The sequence below is a fragment of the Rissa tridactyla genome, chromosome 4 (genome assembly GCF_028500815.1).
Source record: "Rissa tridactyla isolate bRisTri1 chromosome 4, bRisTri1.patW.cur.20221130, whole genome shotgun sequence".
NCBI classification, from domain to species: Eukaryota; Metazoa; Chordata; class Aves; order Charadriiformes; family Laridae; genus Rissa; species Rissa tridactyla.
Genome location: NC_071469.1, coordinates 92,294,128 through 92,310,258, shown reverse-complemented (window position 1 = coordinate 92,310,258; position 16,131 = coordinate 92,294,128). Strand labels below are relative to the sequence as shown.

Genomic DNA, 16,131 nt, shown 5'->3' with positions numbered 1-16,131 from the left:
TTCTGGATGAAATAAGTGTTAACTCGTCAACAGAAATCAGCAAAAAATCACTCTATGAAGTAGTCTTGAAAGCAGATGGGAAAATTCAACAGAATAGTACTAAACTGGCTATAACAGTACTCGTATATCTTCCACCGCGGTGCCCTCCCCTCTGCAGGTACTGGGAGCCGGGGGTTTTTTGGTTGTTTTGTTTTTAAACAACAATCGCGTCCCTAATGTGAGAGTTATTTCAATACGCATAAATAGTTCCCTGAGCATCAGACGACTGTATGGAGTCCAAAGAGGATTTCTGGTGTCCGATAATACACCAGAACTAAGGGCACAGGTTCCCCTTAACACAATTAGTGAATTTGTATCTCCTTCCTTCACCCGAACCCTCACCCTGCATTTCATTTGTAGGTGCTGATCTTCTATCCTCATGTCATAATTCGTCAAAGCTGACAAATATATTAAAAAATGATTGGCGGGAGTCTGCAAACACACATGTGCAGATGCAAGAGGCTTTCAAAGAAATGACACACTAACAAAGTTACACACACGGGAAATAACTAATTCATTTAATTACTTAGACTATTTTAAAGAGTAAGAATTACTGATAGCTTTTCTTTCATGAACTGCAGAAATCCCCTCTCAATTTTTTCCAAGACAAACATCCTTTGTGTTCTAAGTTTCTTAAAAATGCAAAATTCTGAATTTGGAAATCTATTTTTTCAAACTCATTTGTGGTGATTGCTGTAAAACCTCAAGAGACCTGTATTTTCTGTTACACAAAGACTATTACAACTGTGGATGTTCTTATATTTCACCAGAAAATGTCCACGTTTTTAGTACAGCTGAAGTAAGGAGCTACTTAATGACATATAGTGTGTTTAAGTCATTTTGGTTTCTTGCCCAAAAACTCTCTTCAATACCACTGCCACTCCACAAGCAAATTTATACCACAAGTGAAAATTTATACTTCCAAAGATAACTTTCATCTCTCTTGCGGTAAACCTTATGCAGTATATCAAGAATTTTTAATAAACATACATCTCTTCATGTCGTATAGTTTCTGCATATTATACAAAATATCTTCTCTATTAAATACAGATTTGGTTGGTATTTTTTCTTCTAGAAAAAGAAAGGAAGGAATATCTTTCCACTGACAAACTTTAAGAAACTTGAAACAAAAGGAAAAATAAAATCCTTTATTTTGGCTTGAGCTTGTCTAGCTATGATTGGCAGATGTGAGGTTGATGACATTAGATTTTTCATTTAAGTTTAAAATAATGCATTGCAGTGTTACTGCTTAGAGCAGAAGCAAACCACGTTGTTAGGACAACCTAATTTCATTCCCATACTAGCGCTGCACGCAGGTTTTGGTAGATTTTATGGAACAACACTTCACCAATAAAAAACAGATGGTCTGTGGACTGGTAAAGCAAAGTGCGTATGGCATGGCAGGGCTCCTCCCAGTACTTCTGATAAACATTAGGGATGAAATTGTGGCAGAGCTGAACTCAACAGGAGTTCTGCCATCGAACTGAACATGGCCAAAGCACCATCCTCAAATGTTACGAGTCATCCATATGCTCACTCACTTCACAAGAAATTCATAAACACGCTACTGACATCGAATTTCATTTCAAGTTAATTATCCGCAGTGATAAGATGTTAGAGAGCATTACATGAAATCACCATTTCTGCACCAATGTTGTTACTATTAAATTTGCTGCTTCATCCAGTGTACATGCATTTTCATCATTTGTTGCCACAGGATCCTTTGCCATTGCCAACAGCAAATTTCAATAACCATTAACATTTAGGTACCCAAAAAAGTAAACTCTGGTCAGATTCACATGGGGTGTATTTCTTCCAGAAGGCATACAAAATCCCTAGTTTGTTATGGACTGGTTCCCAAAAGAAAGCAACGCACTAGTCAACATGAAGAAGAAATACAGATGTTTCAGATAACCGAATCCCAAACCTTCTGAACAATGCCTATGACATCAAAGACACAGACAGTGGTTTCTGTGCCCGTCATTCAGAATGCTGCTGCTTATGATCCGCTGCTGCTACATTTCTGCCGTCGCAGACCTTTTCCAACTGCAGGAATCACTTCTATAATCCAATTTCTTCATGGTCAGAATGCCTCATATAAATGACATAATCCCTAGCTTGAACATTCAGTCACATGAGCACATTCCTTCTCCACGCTCATGTTTTCAAAAACCTGTTCTTCCTATACAAATAGTTATAAACTCATTCTTTTGATTTGCACTCACAGATTTAAGAGATGGGGGAAAGGGCTGCTAGTGACTTGCTTTAACACGGGAACAAGATTCATTTATTCATGTTTCTAAAAACTATTGTCAAGAAAAAAATCTAAGTTTTAAAAACACAATGGAACAAGGTCATTTATATTTATGACATCAATAGATAAAAAGATTTTGGAGATCAAAATTACTTTGAATCATAACCTCCCTTAAAAATACGTTTTAAATAGATATGCGATATAAGCCTCAAATCTTCAAGGTATGTAAGCTTCAGGTACGTAATCACACAAAAATTGACCTAACGCAGCAAACTGAATGGGTTAGTTTTGCCTATCAGCTTCCCCAAGATAGCCAGCAAATTGCTAGAAACAAAAGCAGGTCAATAGGACCGTATTTCTTCAGCTCAGTTCAGCTTAAATAAGGCACAGCAGTCTCATCGTCAAATATTCCTCACATTTTCTTCCATGTAACTATCAAACAGATTGCCCTAACAGAAGCATAAAAACAAAGCATCAAATACTTAAAACACCATTCAAAATAAGCTCTCTCTGGCTACGTTTTTAAGCCTTAATTGGCATTTCAAATTGGCAACTGTATACAAAATACTCTAGTATAACAAATTATTCCCACTCTACTAATCCACTGGTGACCTACATAAGACGTGACTATACAGAATCTTTTAACAGTGCGATCTGCTGGTATAGTAGGTATATATACTTCCCCGTCCCTGGAGGTGTTCCAGGCCAGGCTGGATGGGGCTTTGAGCAACCTGGTCTAGCCCGAGGTGCCTCTGCCCATAGCAGGGGGGTTGGAACTGGATGATCTTTAAGGTCCCTTCCAACCCAAACCATTCGATGATTAAAATTTAGTTTAATGAGTGAAGCTCGTCATTTTTAGACCCTCTCTTAATTCCACACTAACATTTAAATTTGTTTCCTCTTTCCATGCACAGCAAAGTTATCACGCAAAAGCTGTACACTTGTGTCAGATGCTTGGCTGTTTGAGAGGCCATATTTTACTGGAGAATATTTACACCATAGCACATGGAACAGACTTGGCTGTCCTCAATGTATTCACCGAGTAATCCTCTACTAGAAGTCAGCATATCAGAGCAAGACGCATATGCACGGATTCTTCTTCACTCAAAACTAGTGGCTATGCCTGCTACATTCTATATGCAAAACACATTTGATTCCTTTTGAATTGACAAAAATTGCATTTTCAATATAAGCAATATCTGTTCGTTACTGCATAATAGCTTTAACAACCAAAGACTCATGCACACTGGAGCAGACAGAAGTACATTAGCATCATATGCATTCCTGTTACGAATCCACAGGCTTTATGACACTTAACCTCTCCTTTAGTAGAGATTGCAAATTTCTTCCATCTCAGTGTCAGACAGTCTTTTGAAATCATACGCATAAATGGGAAGTAAAAAAACTAAGATCCAAGACCGTCCTGTTTTGAACACTTGAACAATATTTATATATGTGTAATTTGTTTTACTATTTGTTCCATTATCTGAGAAAAAAAATATTTCTCTGATATTTACGACACTTGGTGTGCTCACAGCTGGTACTTGCAAAGAAATCTGAATTCAGATTTCAAGATTGAGGAATTTCTGGTGAACACCCACAACAAACTAAATTAAACCAGCCCATTAGGATTCCTTCCTAAACAAAAGCAAACAAAACATCTGTCTGGCAACAAAAATACATACGCCGTTCTTACAAAACGTAGTTTAACTGCAAGCAGCAGTTAGTTTCTGCCTTATCTACACAGTATAAATTCAAAAGTTTCAGTGTTATACTCACAGCGAATTCCATAAATCATGAGAGGATCAAGTTGCTTCTTCCCATGCTTCCCTTGGCCCGAAAGGTTGGAGATGGCTTGAATTTCCCGATGGAAGAGATAATCAAGCAATGTCAGTGCCATCTTCTCGGCTGTGCGACAGTTCGTGCTGATGTGCAGCATGTCAGCGGGGGTGATGGGGCAACGGACTCGCATCTCAGGGTTATTCTCATCTCCAAGCCATGTCCCATTGGGGTAATCCTCTAAAAAAAAGAGATTGTGAAATTTCTAATTGTGGCACAGAATGAAACAGTCAGGTTCAAGTTACAGCCAATATTTCAAGTTATCATGAGCTCTTCCAGTTTTCTTTGTAGTCCCCATAAACTTTAAAATTTAGCAGACTAATAGGTTCACAAGATTTGCCACAGATAAAAAGTTACTCTCAAATCCACACCAATGGTGACCAAAAGTTATTGCCATTAGTGTTCTGGCCTACATGAGGATGTCCAGATGTCTAACTCATTCTCAGATATCTTTTTAAAGTGTCCCATGTTAGAGGCCAACAGCTGAAAGAGCACACTATATTCACAGTGTTCTCATTCATCAAGTTAGTCATCCCCTAAAAATGAAGATTACTGCAACCCCATAATATTCTTAAAGTACAGCTGATTTCAAGAAGCGAACAGCTTTGAACCACATTTTTCCCTAAAAGCATCAGATTAAAATGAGCCTAAGCAAGTCTGTAAATTGAAGAAGTTATAATCAATACTGACAGTAACTTATTTAATCACTTAAAAAGAGTATTTCAAGCAATGATAATCATTCCAAATGTAGCTAGAGATCCCAATCAACATTTTGGTTTTCCTTCAAGTTTACTGGCCGGTAGCCTCCGTTACTTCCTAAGCCCACAGTTTACCAAGGAACAGGCCCAGCATAAAGATAGTGAATCAATCACTAACCATCTGCCAAGTGCATCTTCCCTTCTATTCAAGTATGAGATCATTAGCAGCAGAACTACACCTAATTTATCTTGCGTATACACACATGCATTTTTATGTATAAGAATATTTTTTTTTATTTCTGTCACAGCCTCTCAGTTTGGTGGGAAAAACACCTATTCATTTTAAGAGGATACTAAGCCCTCACTCGAAATTAATCTTTGCAGACAACGCCAAAAGTTAGTGGATTCAAAACAAACCAGAAACTAGAAGAGAGCTCGTAAGAATGACCAATCCCCACTGAAGCGGAGGATGCCACGGAGGACCCAGGATGAGACTGTCATTTCAGATAAAAACAAAATTTCCAGCGCAAACCTTGACAATGCTAATAGGAACTGGATAGAACAACATTCCAGTACTATTTCAATACTCACTGACGCAGACCATTTGGATTTCATTTTTGTTTACTCAACTTTGTGGAGTAAAACAAAGCTTCTTGATTTAAGAGTCCCTCAGCCCTCGGGTACTAGAGCACTAGAGCAGTTCCTTGTTGTTTCACACAATTTCAGAACGGTAACAATGTAAACCGAGTCATTCAATGACATGATTTATCTGTCATTAAATGCCTTTCGAGTTTCATGGTATATACAAAGTAACAAAGTCCTGTTTTCCATAACCCTGCTAGTCACAAAATAGGGTTACGGAGTTCAGAGGGAGGGACATACCCTTTTCACAGGGAACAGGACCCCGGAGCAAGCAGCATCTTTATTTCCAAGTACTGGCATAGGCTAAGCCGCCTGCATGTTACTAGACTTCAAGCCAAAAGCAGGCAATAAAATACAACATAAAAGCAACTCAAACACTACAAAACACTTTCCCAACATGACCTTTGGGTTGAGTCATACCACATGTCAGATGCAAGTTTACTGCAATGAATAATGGCAGTATGAGGCAAACGTTAGATTATGCAATACTGATATATCATTACAAACATCAGATTATCAACTGTAATAATTTGTAAGGAAAAATATTTATTGCTGGTTTATGCAGCAGCTAGTCCCTCAAACTTTTTTCTGTTGAAATCAGAACTTAATGCTCTGTTCTGAATATATTTTTTATACGCTCACAATTTTTTTAATATATATTTGATTTGAACCTTACTTTTTATCCTGAACTATGCAGCAGGGCACACTAGCTGTTTTCTGCTCACAGTACCAAGTGCCATCTGAAAAATACGGTGGTTCAGATTAATTACAGCTTGTTTTGAATGCCACTATGTCTGGCCTCACCACAAGCCTGGTTAACATTATCAGGGAAAACAACAGTCTGTTCCTGAAGATAAACTGACTGTTTTACACAAATTTGGGCAGAGCTGGCAAAGCAAAACCACCTCTGGATAAATGTGTAAGTTTTTCAAAGAAATTCTAGGAAGCCTGAGTAAATGATTCTACATCCTATCAAAATCCTATTGCCTTACCAGTTCACAGAATTACTATTAGAGTTATTACTACTTATAGAACACCTTCCACCTGCAGCCTGGTGCAACAAACGCTATCAACCTACATGAACCACAGTGGGGTTTTTTTCAATTTGTAAAATAATCCTTTTTTTTATTTCTTCTTTTTTTTTTACTGGCACAGAGGCTAGAACATACTGTTTTTGCCACGTGCAACTGTTCTTTTATTGCTAACAGCCTGGAAAAAAGACACTATCTTGTTATTCTGACCTATGAACACATGCCCCACATTAAATTATGTCTTGCATTTTCCTCCTGCTTTAAAAGCTTCAGCAGAAAGGGAATTTGCTTTATAATCATTTTCCATTAAGTGGAACTTGCATGACTAAAGTTAAACATGACTCTACTGTCTCACTGTAGCTACTTCAGGGCACAAAAGCTAAACTATTCCTTATCGTATATAAAAATAATTCCTACCGGCCTGCCAACACATCTGGCACTTTGCATAGAGCAAATACGATGAGATTGGCGTACAAAAAACTGGTGAAAAGAGGAAGTACGGTGCCAGTTATGAGGGAGGCAGAACTGCTCTGAATAAGCGGTGTCTATGGGAGAAGACAGACTGAATAAGGAAAGAGAAAAAAAGACTGGGAATTTGATGGAAGTTCTCTCCAAACAATTAAGTACAAAAATACTATTGATTAAAGCTGCATCATTTGAAGCTCCTAGTACTCAAACATCCTTTTATGCTTACTGAAATGGTTCTTTACGTGTATTATCAGGCATTATACGTAATATCTAGATAGAATCTAGATGAGTCAGGTTATTTAGTACGTACATTGTAATAACCAGACACCGAGTCAGGACTCCACTAGGCTCTGTACAACCACACACAGCTGCTTCTATTCCTTAAAGGCTACCAAAGCTCAAATAACATGAAGGGTTGGGGAGGAGGAATACAGTCAAAGACAACACTTTTCTTAAAGCTAATGAACTGTAAATGCACACAGTCATTTGTAACTCAGTTAATCGCACATCTTTTTTGTTTTGCCCTGAAGTATTTTTCCTTCTTTCATTTTCCTAATGGCCTTGCTGCATTTTAAATGCATTTTGAATGCTATGTGGAAAGGTACTTCCTTGTGTTTGTTTAAGGCAAATATATCATCAGCAAAGTGGCTCTTGATCATTTCTACTTCCAGTGTTAAAAGTCCTGACATTTTTATCTGATTTCCCCTCTGTACTCAGAAGCTCATTTCAATTTCTAGCTCCTCTTCAATGTTTTTTTAAGATCAGAAAATTTGCCTTTATCTTCCTTCTACTGAGCTTTTCAATGCTGTTTTCAAATCTTTTTTACTGCATTAAGTCCATTTCTTTTATCTCACAACACAGCTGACCATTCCTCTGTTTCGGCAGGGACGTGCAAGAGGACGAGAGGCGGCTGGGGCTGCTGCGCAAACAAGTATTTCTATGGAAACAGGACGAGTGAGCTTTAAGGTTAGTATCAAGAAAACCTATGTCAAGAGAACAAAAGCCAGACAAGAGTCACTGCGGCTTTCAGACTCGCTCTCAACGCGTGTATGTGTTTTCCCGCCCAGGGAGATGACAGACACTTAACTGTTACTCACATCTTCCCATCGGGATACACTCCCCCAGTCTGACATGTGAGCATTAGCAGTAAGACTAGAAGCAAAGCTAGGCTCCGCGCACTCGCTACGCGCTGTCAGTCACTCCTTTAAAACAAGGAAAAACAAAAGGAAACACCTGCCCACATAAACACTTGAATTAACGTGTTCCATTATTCCGAGTAGTTTTTATTTTACAAACAAGGTAGGGTGCAAAACCGGCATCTACAGCAGAGAAGAACAAACAGTAGCTGCACTATAAAGGCAGAAAGATGAATTAACCTTAAAAAAAAAATCTATAAAAAAATAATCCTAACCTACAAAAATAACCTCCCATTTCTAGAGAAATTAATAATATTTTGGCAGATGTGTAGAAGATTCAACATCATATTTTTCAATTAACTTCTATCAATTAGCCCGAGTCTTTGCCCCTGCAAGGGTTCACAGGGGTACTGATTAACTGACAGAGAATACTGACTTTATTAACTAACAATCATTAAATATAAGGAACAGAGAGACAACCAGGCTATATGTTAACCTATAAATTGAGCAACATGATTTAAAGCTAAAAAGAAAGGTTAAATAACTAGCTTTAAAGCTATGTTCACGAAAACCTCCTCCCACCACAAAACACAGTTAAGACGCTGGGAGTTCTGGCAAAAGGAAGCATCCAACACACACACATCCAGGAATATCAGAAACCCTGGACAAAGCACTGGAGTTTTACGCCTGACTATTCTCGTGGGGAAAAAAAAGGTTTAATTTCCATGTAAACATAAAAGAAAGATCGCCAGAAGAATCTCGTGCTCCAAGTATAATCTTCCGTACGGCACAAAGGATTTGGCTAACAGACCAGTTCCAGTTAACTTCCAAGCCCAGTTCCAGTTAACTTCTAAGCCCCTATGGTCAGAGGACCAGTACACTATACGAGACAAAAAATATCTGAAAATATATCCTGCGCTCTCCTGCCCTCATGGTTTCTTCAGTTGTCCGATAGACAACACACAGCACAAAAGAACATACATGGGCACGCAGTACCAAAGCATACTTGTCTCAGCAAATACTACGGTGTGCATAGAAGTCTCAGCGTATAATTAGCCAAATTACTAGTTTGTTAAAAATAAGACCTCAGTTTCAGTACTTGGTTAAATCCATGAGAGAAAGAGGAGGTTCCCTTACTTTATGACTCATGGAAAGCCAGGGAATTTATTTAACAGAACTAGAAAGTGAGGACTCTAAAATCACCTATAATTTAAAACAATCAGCTAAAAAAAAAAATCAAGATAAAATTGAGAAAATTAAAATCCATGGACTTAGAGGGCTTTTTAAATCCTTAGAAAGTGTGTTTCATGTCAGAAAATAAGATTCCTAATTTAGGTTTTGCCCGCTTTCTTGTTTATTGCATCTTTGTTATATTAAACTTTATACAGCGGACCAGACTGTTAGTTCCAAACATCTCTGTGACAGATACCTGGAAGAAACCATTGTCCATTTGTCTGCTCCCAGTAATAATAATAAAAAATTAAAGCAATTCAATTTCTATAGTTTTCTTTGGTTTGAACAAGTCACTGAAGCTCCTGAAGTCTCATCAGTGTCTTTACATCAGCTACATATAATATTGTTTTCAGGTGCAAAAAGTTTGTTATTTAAAAGTTCATTCTTGCTGTCTGTATCTGGTCATAAGGAGCTTGGCAGGAAAAGCAAAGTGCTGCAAATGATCATATAACACGTGAGATTTGATCTTACGGTGAACTGGAAAATCCTGTGGACAGATAAGTCTGGGCCATGTACAAATAGCTACTTGGATTCACATTTGGAAAGCAAATTCGGAGCACTATTTAATACTACTATTGTAAAATGACTGTTTCATATGCAAAGTTGAAGAGACAATAATGTGACTAAATTGCATTTGGAAAAATATTATTCATCCTTTGATTAACACACTCTGTAGACCCGTTCTCCCATATCTTCCCCAAAAATGCACGTTTACATTTCTAATTCTATATTTTTGGTAGTCTTAAAATGCAGTAAAAGGAATGCAGAGAAAGCAGACATGATACGAAACTATCACATATGGTGCCAAACATCATATATCAGTGTATCAAGCGTGAGGTTCACCGAACCAAATTCTACCTCAATGGATCTTGCCATTGTATTTATATCACTTAAAAACAGCCTTCACGGAGCATTTCACCTACTTGGGAGATACTAAGGACAGTGTGTTTCTTTCTCAGTAATTTCAAAGTCTTGGCTTTAACATAGACATTTTTAAAAATATCTGCTTTTAAAGCAGCAGAGTAATGCTGAATGGGACATTCTTGTACCACAAAGATGAGAGGTCCTGCTTTTTTTTCCATCCATATTAAAGACAGGACAGTAACTCTATTGTGAAAGACTTAGAAGGATAACATAATGCGCACTGATGTTTTAGGAACAGATGCTCCTCTTGTTTCTACAGTAAGTCACAGATTGAATATTTTAAACGTTACCACCATATACTGAGTATGTGTAAGAACACTATTATTATAATATTCCTTACATCTTGAAGCCCCTTATATCTTGAAAGCAATATCTGCTATTAAGCAAAATAATGCTCTCATCGTACCTCCTAGAGAAGTGTGCAAGTATAATCACAGTGCCTTTAGATAGCTTATTCTTTAGTTGAACGGTAAGTATTCAAAATTTGAGCTTCATTGACCTAAACTGAAGCAGCTGCTTAAGTTAATATTGTTTTCTGTATGTAAGCTGCATTAAAAAAAAAAAAAAAAAAGAGAAAATTCTGGTTTTACCAATATTCTAATGTGAAATTTTGAAGAGCAAGCTCCTGTAAAATTTTTCAAAGTAAAATTCAATACCTTCAGAGGAAACACAAAACTGCCTGATCACAGCAAAACTAATTCATAAAAAAAATTAGTAAATATATTTGGATATTATCTATTCTTTGCTTTCTGCTGTTTGCACATGTTTCTTGGTAAAAGAGTACTTAATGTGAAATTCTGAAATTGCTATTTAGCACAAGCTCAAGACTTGTCAGAAAGAGTTCTTTATGAACCAGGTGTGATCTTTTATACAGTAATTCCAAGCCGTTTACCCAACCAATGAGAAATCACAAGTAATTAACAGCCACACTTTTTGACTGTTTCCTATAAATCCAAGAGCGTAACACTCTTAAATCAGAATCAAGTGTTGTGGAAGGTACTATGTAAGTACAGAACAAATACAATGTCCTTACCCAGCAATTTTACAATCCAAGAATACGTAGATGACAGAGACGCAGGCAAGTGACAACGCACGTTGAGATGGTGGGCATCGCCAAAGGAAATGTATCTTAAAGAATGTATCTTAAAAGAAAGGTATCTTAACTGTGGCTAAGTTTTACATAAGCAATATGAGAAAAGACAATTTTTTAGGGACAGTGAGATATATATATATATAGATAGATATAGATATATAGATAGATAGATAGATAGATACATAGATATAGATATAATTATGAGGATCTCCTGCCGATGAAGTAGAAGAAAGCATAAATTCTCTGTGAAAACCCAACAAACAAGGAAATCTGTCATCTGTGGCTGAGGAAGTTAGAGCAACTCTAAACAGTAACTGGGAGATGGCAAAGGACAAGGTCTTCCTTCATAACAAGGGTGCCACGGAGTAGGGAAAGGGATGCAAGGAGAAGATGATGGGGTTAAAATTATGAGTTTGGAAAATCATATTTGTAACAGCTTTCTGAATATAAGGCCAGAGAGGAGGCCTTACGGTAAGTAAGATGGGAGGTAACTGGAGCCTGGACAAGAGAGTGTTATTTTCATCTCAGATGTTATCTATTAAGAACATAAAGGGTTCCTTCTAAGCACTGATCAAATGAAAAATCTACTCACCATTCACACCAAAACTTATTTGTTCATAGTTACTGCAACTTGCCTTTCTTCATCTAATGCTAAAACTCTTCAGTTAAAAAGTTTAGACAAATATATTTGAGAATGTCAGAATATTTTCTATCAGATTTGTGGTGAGCATGAGAGTGCATATGGTTGCCAGGTTACAGCTTAGTCAATTGAAAACCAACCCTTGACAGGATTACAGCCACATACCAGTACGAGAGAATTCATTAAAGTCAGAAAATAATATAGGTACTTAATATCATAGGTTTAAACTTCTGTAATTTAAAACTAGTGTGGATCTAATGTTCTTCACAGTATTATTTTTGCAGTGGAAGGCAAAATCCAAAAGAACGCAACAATGTTAGGATGAAAGTTGTCATGAACAGAGACTACACACAAGGCCTTACTTACCACGTAAGTCAACTAGTACCGATATCTTTGGAGATACGAAGGCCTAAAGAATCTATTCACAAATTAAGTTCTAAGCAAGAAGGACACTAAATATCAGGTGTAGCACTTTAGGTTGGTGAAATCCAATTCAAAGTTTACAGACCTTTATAAAAGTACAAGAATTCTGCATAGCACAGGGAAACAGTCTCCTCAAAATGACACTCTAAATTTTTCCTTCTATTACCATTCTGAAACTGTAAAAAGTACAATATCCAAACCTCAACAAGAAAACAGAATAGTGCCATCACTTAATTTAGCGCACAACAACCTCCCATGCAACCATTAAAAAAAATAATAAATTTCAGCATGTTTAGTATCTAAAACTTAATGTCTCTCCCACTCCAAAATCATATCAGTGAAATTAATGAAATCTCTTCCCGTGCTATCTTTGCTTTGGAGCAAAGTTGGAGGCCGCCCACGATACTTAAGTCACACAATTCTGTGCAGCTTCAATACACCTGAGAAAAATATCGACTCCATTTCAACCACAGCTGAACAGATGGATAAAAGTCACTGCACTAGAAACCACTCAACGCACATAGCAACTAAATCCTCAAGCACAAATGGACAAACAAGGTTTTTGTAACAATTCCTGAGGATCTACAACAGCTCATTACAAAATAACATGCACACAGACATTTACAAATGATGATGTTTTAAAAACATTTTTCATTAATCAATTGCTCATTTTTTCAGCCTAATTGGAAAGTTCAAGATAAAAAAAAAAAAAAGCACAACTTTGTTTAAGCTGAGAATATGCTGTACTCCAAAACTTACAGTAAGAACACATTCATGTCAAAATTAACTGGACTTTTAAAAGAGCAAAACACATCTATCAATAGCTGACATTTACTTTAAACACTTCTTAGTGATAAATGTTTGGGTTTTATTCCATTAAACAAGAAAGATGTGTAATCCATGCTGGGAAGAAAAAAAAAAAAAAGAAAAAAAAAAGAGGACAACGAACAAGAAAAGTTCCCTATATTTTTAAACACAGGTTTCCTCCAGCTTAAAGAAAAAGCATCGAGTGCCTCAGGAGAACACAGCAAAAACAGCAAAACCATTAATTTTCATCACATTTACATTGTTTTTACCTCCCAAAACCTTTCAGAAAACCAGCTTCTATCCAAATTCTTAGACACTCGCACCGTAAAACAGTTTGTTTATAAATTTGACAGGTCATGCTATAACCCACGTTTGCTGGTTTCTTTCCTCCAGAAAACGTTTCTGCTACAACAGACACGTTCATGTAATTCAGAGAATAACTACAACACAAGAGACTTCTAAACACATGGAACAGCTGGGTACTTCCAATTTCTAAAAGCCACACTTCAGAAAGAAAATTTTTATAGGAAAAGACAAAGGTGTACCTCATGATGTACAACGTTTAGCTGTATTTCTACCACAACACGTGAGTCACCTACATAGCTCTGAATGTTTCTAACGACAGAGAGAGAAAGAGAAGAGAAAGAAACCCGAGTTGAGATTTATTGAATTGACGTGCACTGTGGTTAACAAAACAACTGTCAGAGGAGCTCTCCGAAAGCTCGTCCAAATCAGAACTTCTTAGCTAAGATTATAACTAAGATAATTGTAAAACAAAAAGATCTCTGGTTTGAAACAATGACTCTTGGTTAAAGTGAGGATCTTTTTCAACATTTTTAACGTATTGTTTTAAAAACACATGGAGGGGATTTTTTCCTATCTCAGAAAAATAAAGAGAAAAGAGATGGGCGATGATTATGTCAATTAGACCTTACTGAGAGCGCTTACAAGTAACATTTTAGCATTGCCTGAGCAGTTTAAATTACCAGAATAGGGCAGTTTGGACACAGTGTTATTCGGTAGGTTGTATTTTTGCTGTTTTAAGATCTTTCTGTTTTTTCACTTCTACTCAAATGTGAGTTCAGTAGTGGGTCACTCCTGGGCTCCTTCACTCAGTACTTTGTTTCTTCAGTACAGTAAAAGAAAAGTTTCTGGTTTTTACTTGGGATCTAAATGAAGGCTCCAATCCAGATCTCCAGAAACTGAAGATTCAAAGTTACTCAGTTTTAAGTTGATGTCCCTTCCCCATTTAAACTCTGAGAAGATCAGTGGCATTCAATTCTTTCAAATGGTGTTTCTGGAGGAAGATAACGCCATCTTAAAAGAGGAGTTTGTAAAACAGAGTTTTCGGCTTTGATCTTAGTATTAAATTATCCTCCCACTTGTAGAAAAGTAATTTTACATCTAAAGCATGTATGATTATACACTTACACTACTGTTTATACATCCATACCAACTGCTCTTCTCTAATTTCCCCAGAAGATCCACTTGGGCTGCAACAAAGTTAGAGTAGAAAAGACACACTCTAAACAGACTAATCACTTTTGACAGTTATTAATATCTAAGTGGTAAAATTACAAGCTAAATGAAAAAACCCTATTTCTTAGTTGGCCGAATAAGGATACACTTGATATTTTCTATGCCAAAAATATGGCATTAATAAAAATAGTAAGTCATTTAACTACTGAATCTTCTACCCTATTTTAATTTGATTTTACACTGGTAATTCACTACTGAACAATTCTATTCTTGCTGGGTTTTATCTTCAATTGTGAAAGCCTACTTCACAAACATCACTTTTAGAACTGCAGTCCAATGAATACATCAGGTGTCGATTTCTTTCTTTTGTCGATTTCAGTTCACAAATACTACATCTTAGAATGAACACCCAGCAGACCACATCTGTAAAACGGATGAATATTTTCAGTCTTCTGGAAAGCAAAAGAAAGAACCAACTGTTGCTCAAAGAAAAGAGAGAATATGCCTAATCGCACAAGCAGAAAGAGTAATATACAACTGAAGATCAAATAAAATCATAGTGTTCAGTCAAAAAAAAAAATCAAACACCAAACAAAAAGTAGCCCTTATTCTACACCGTTATTGGAACCAGGAACCCGGCTCCATGCTTCTGTGTAATTATTTTTCAGGAATAGAAAGGCAATAACGCTAGTATTTTTTAAACTAACAGACATGATTAAATGCTCTTTGAAAACAGCCAGCAGAGAACAAACGATGCTTTTATATAAAACTTTTAATTAAATTCTGAAAACATCCACAGGTCAACGCCATACCCAAAGTTAGCTAAAGCCCAACTATAAACACGGTTTAGTTTTGCTTTCCGGACACCAGAAGACAGATGGGAATCATACTGAGAAACCTGTTGTTTAGTCTCAGTCCGAAAGGGCTGAAGTACACCATTCTCAGCCCCTCGTATTTTACAATCTATCAAGATTCTGTTGAGCAACTGGAAGTCCCTCAGAATTCTTTCATACACAATGAAAGCAAGCTGATGGGTGCTGGAACTTTTGCCTTTTACTGCTGAAGAAAACAAGTCTGCACAACAGACCTACTATTCTTCATCACTTCCTTTATTAATAATTTAATTTCTGTGACATACTGCAGGCTAGTTCACTTAGCATTCCTTTTGCGCAAGCGGTCCTCTCTCATCTTCGCGAGGGCAAGAAGAGGTAGGTATGGGGGATTAGTAATCTGATTCTCAAAGCGTTCATCAATCTCAAAGAGATTTTTAATGGATGAGTGTTCTAAAGGTCTCAAGAAAATCAGATCTGAAGACATTAATGGATTAGCTGTTTCTTCAAAATTTACATATACAACAATAGCATAAAAGGCCAACATCACAGTTGTCTATGCAAAGCTGTGCCAAACCACCAAGTCAAAAAGGGC

At 36.9% G+C, this 16,131-nt stretch overlaps 1 protein-coding gene across 6 annotated transcripts in view; it reads right to left on the bottom strand.

Moving 5' to 3' along the window:
* Positions 1-16,131, bottom strand: part of BANP (BTG3 associated nuclear protein) — a 153,913-nt gene that overhangs the window by 99,422 nt on the left and 38,360 nt on the right. For all 6 annotated transcript variants that reach the window (XM_054201224.1, XM_054201225.1, XM_054201228.1 and 3 more), the window contains one exon: positions 4,073-4,312. In XM_054201224.1, the coding sequence (XP_054057199.1) occupies positions 4,073-4,312 (240 nt within the window). The remainder of the gene's footprint in view (positions 1-4,072; positions 4,313-16,131) is intronic.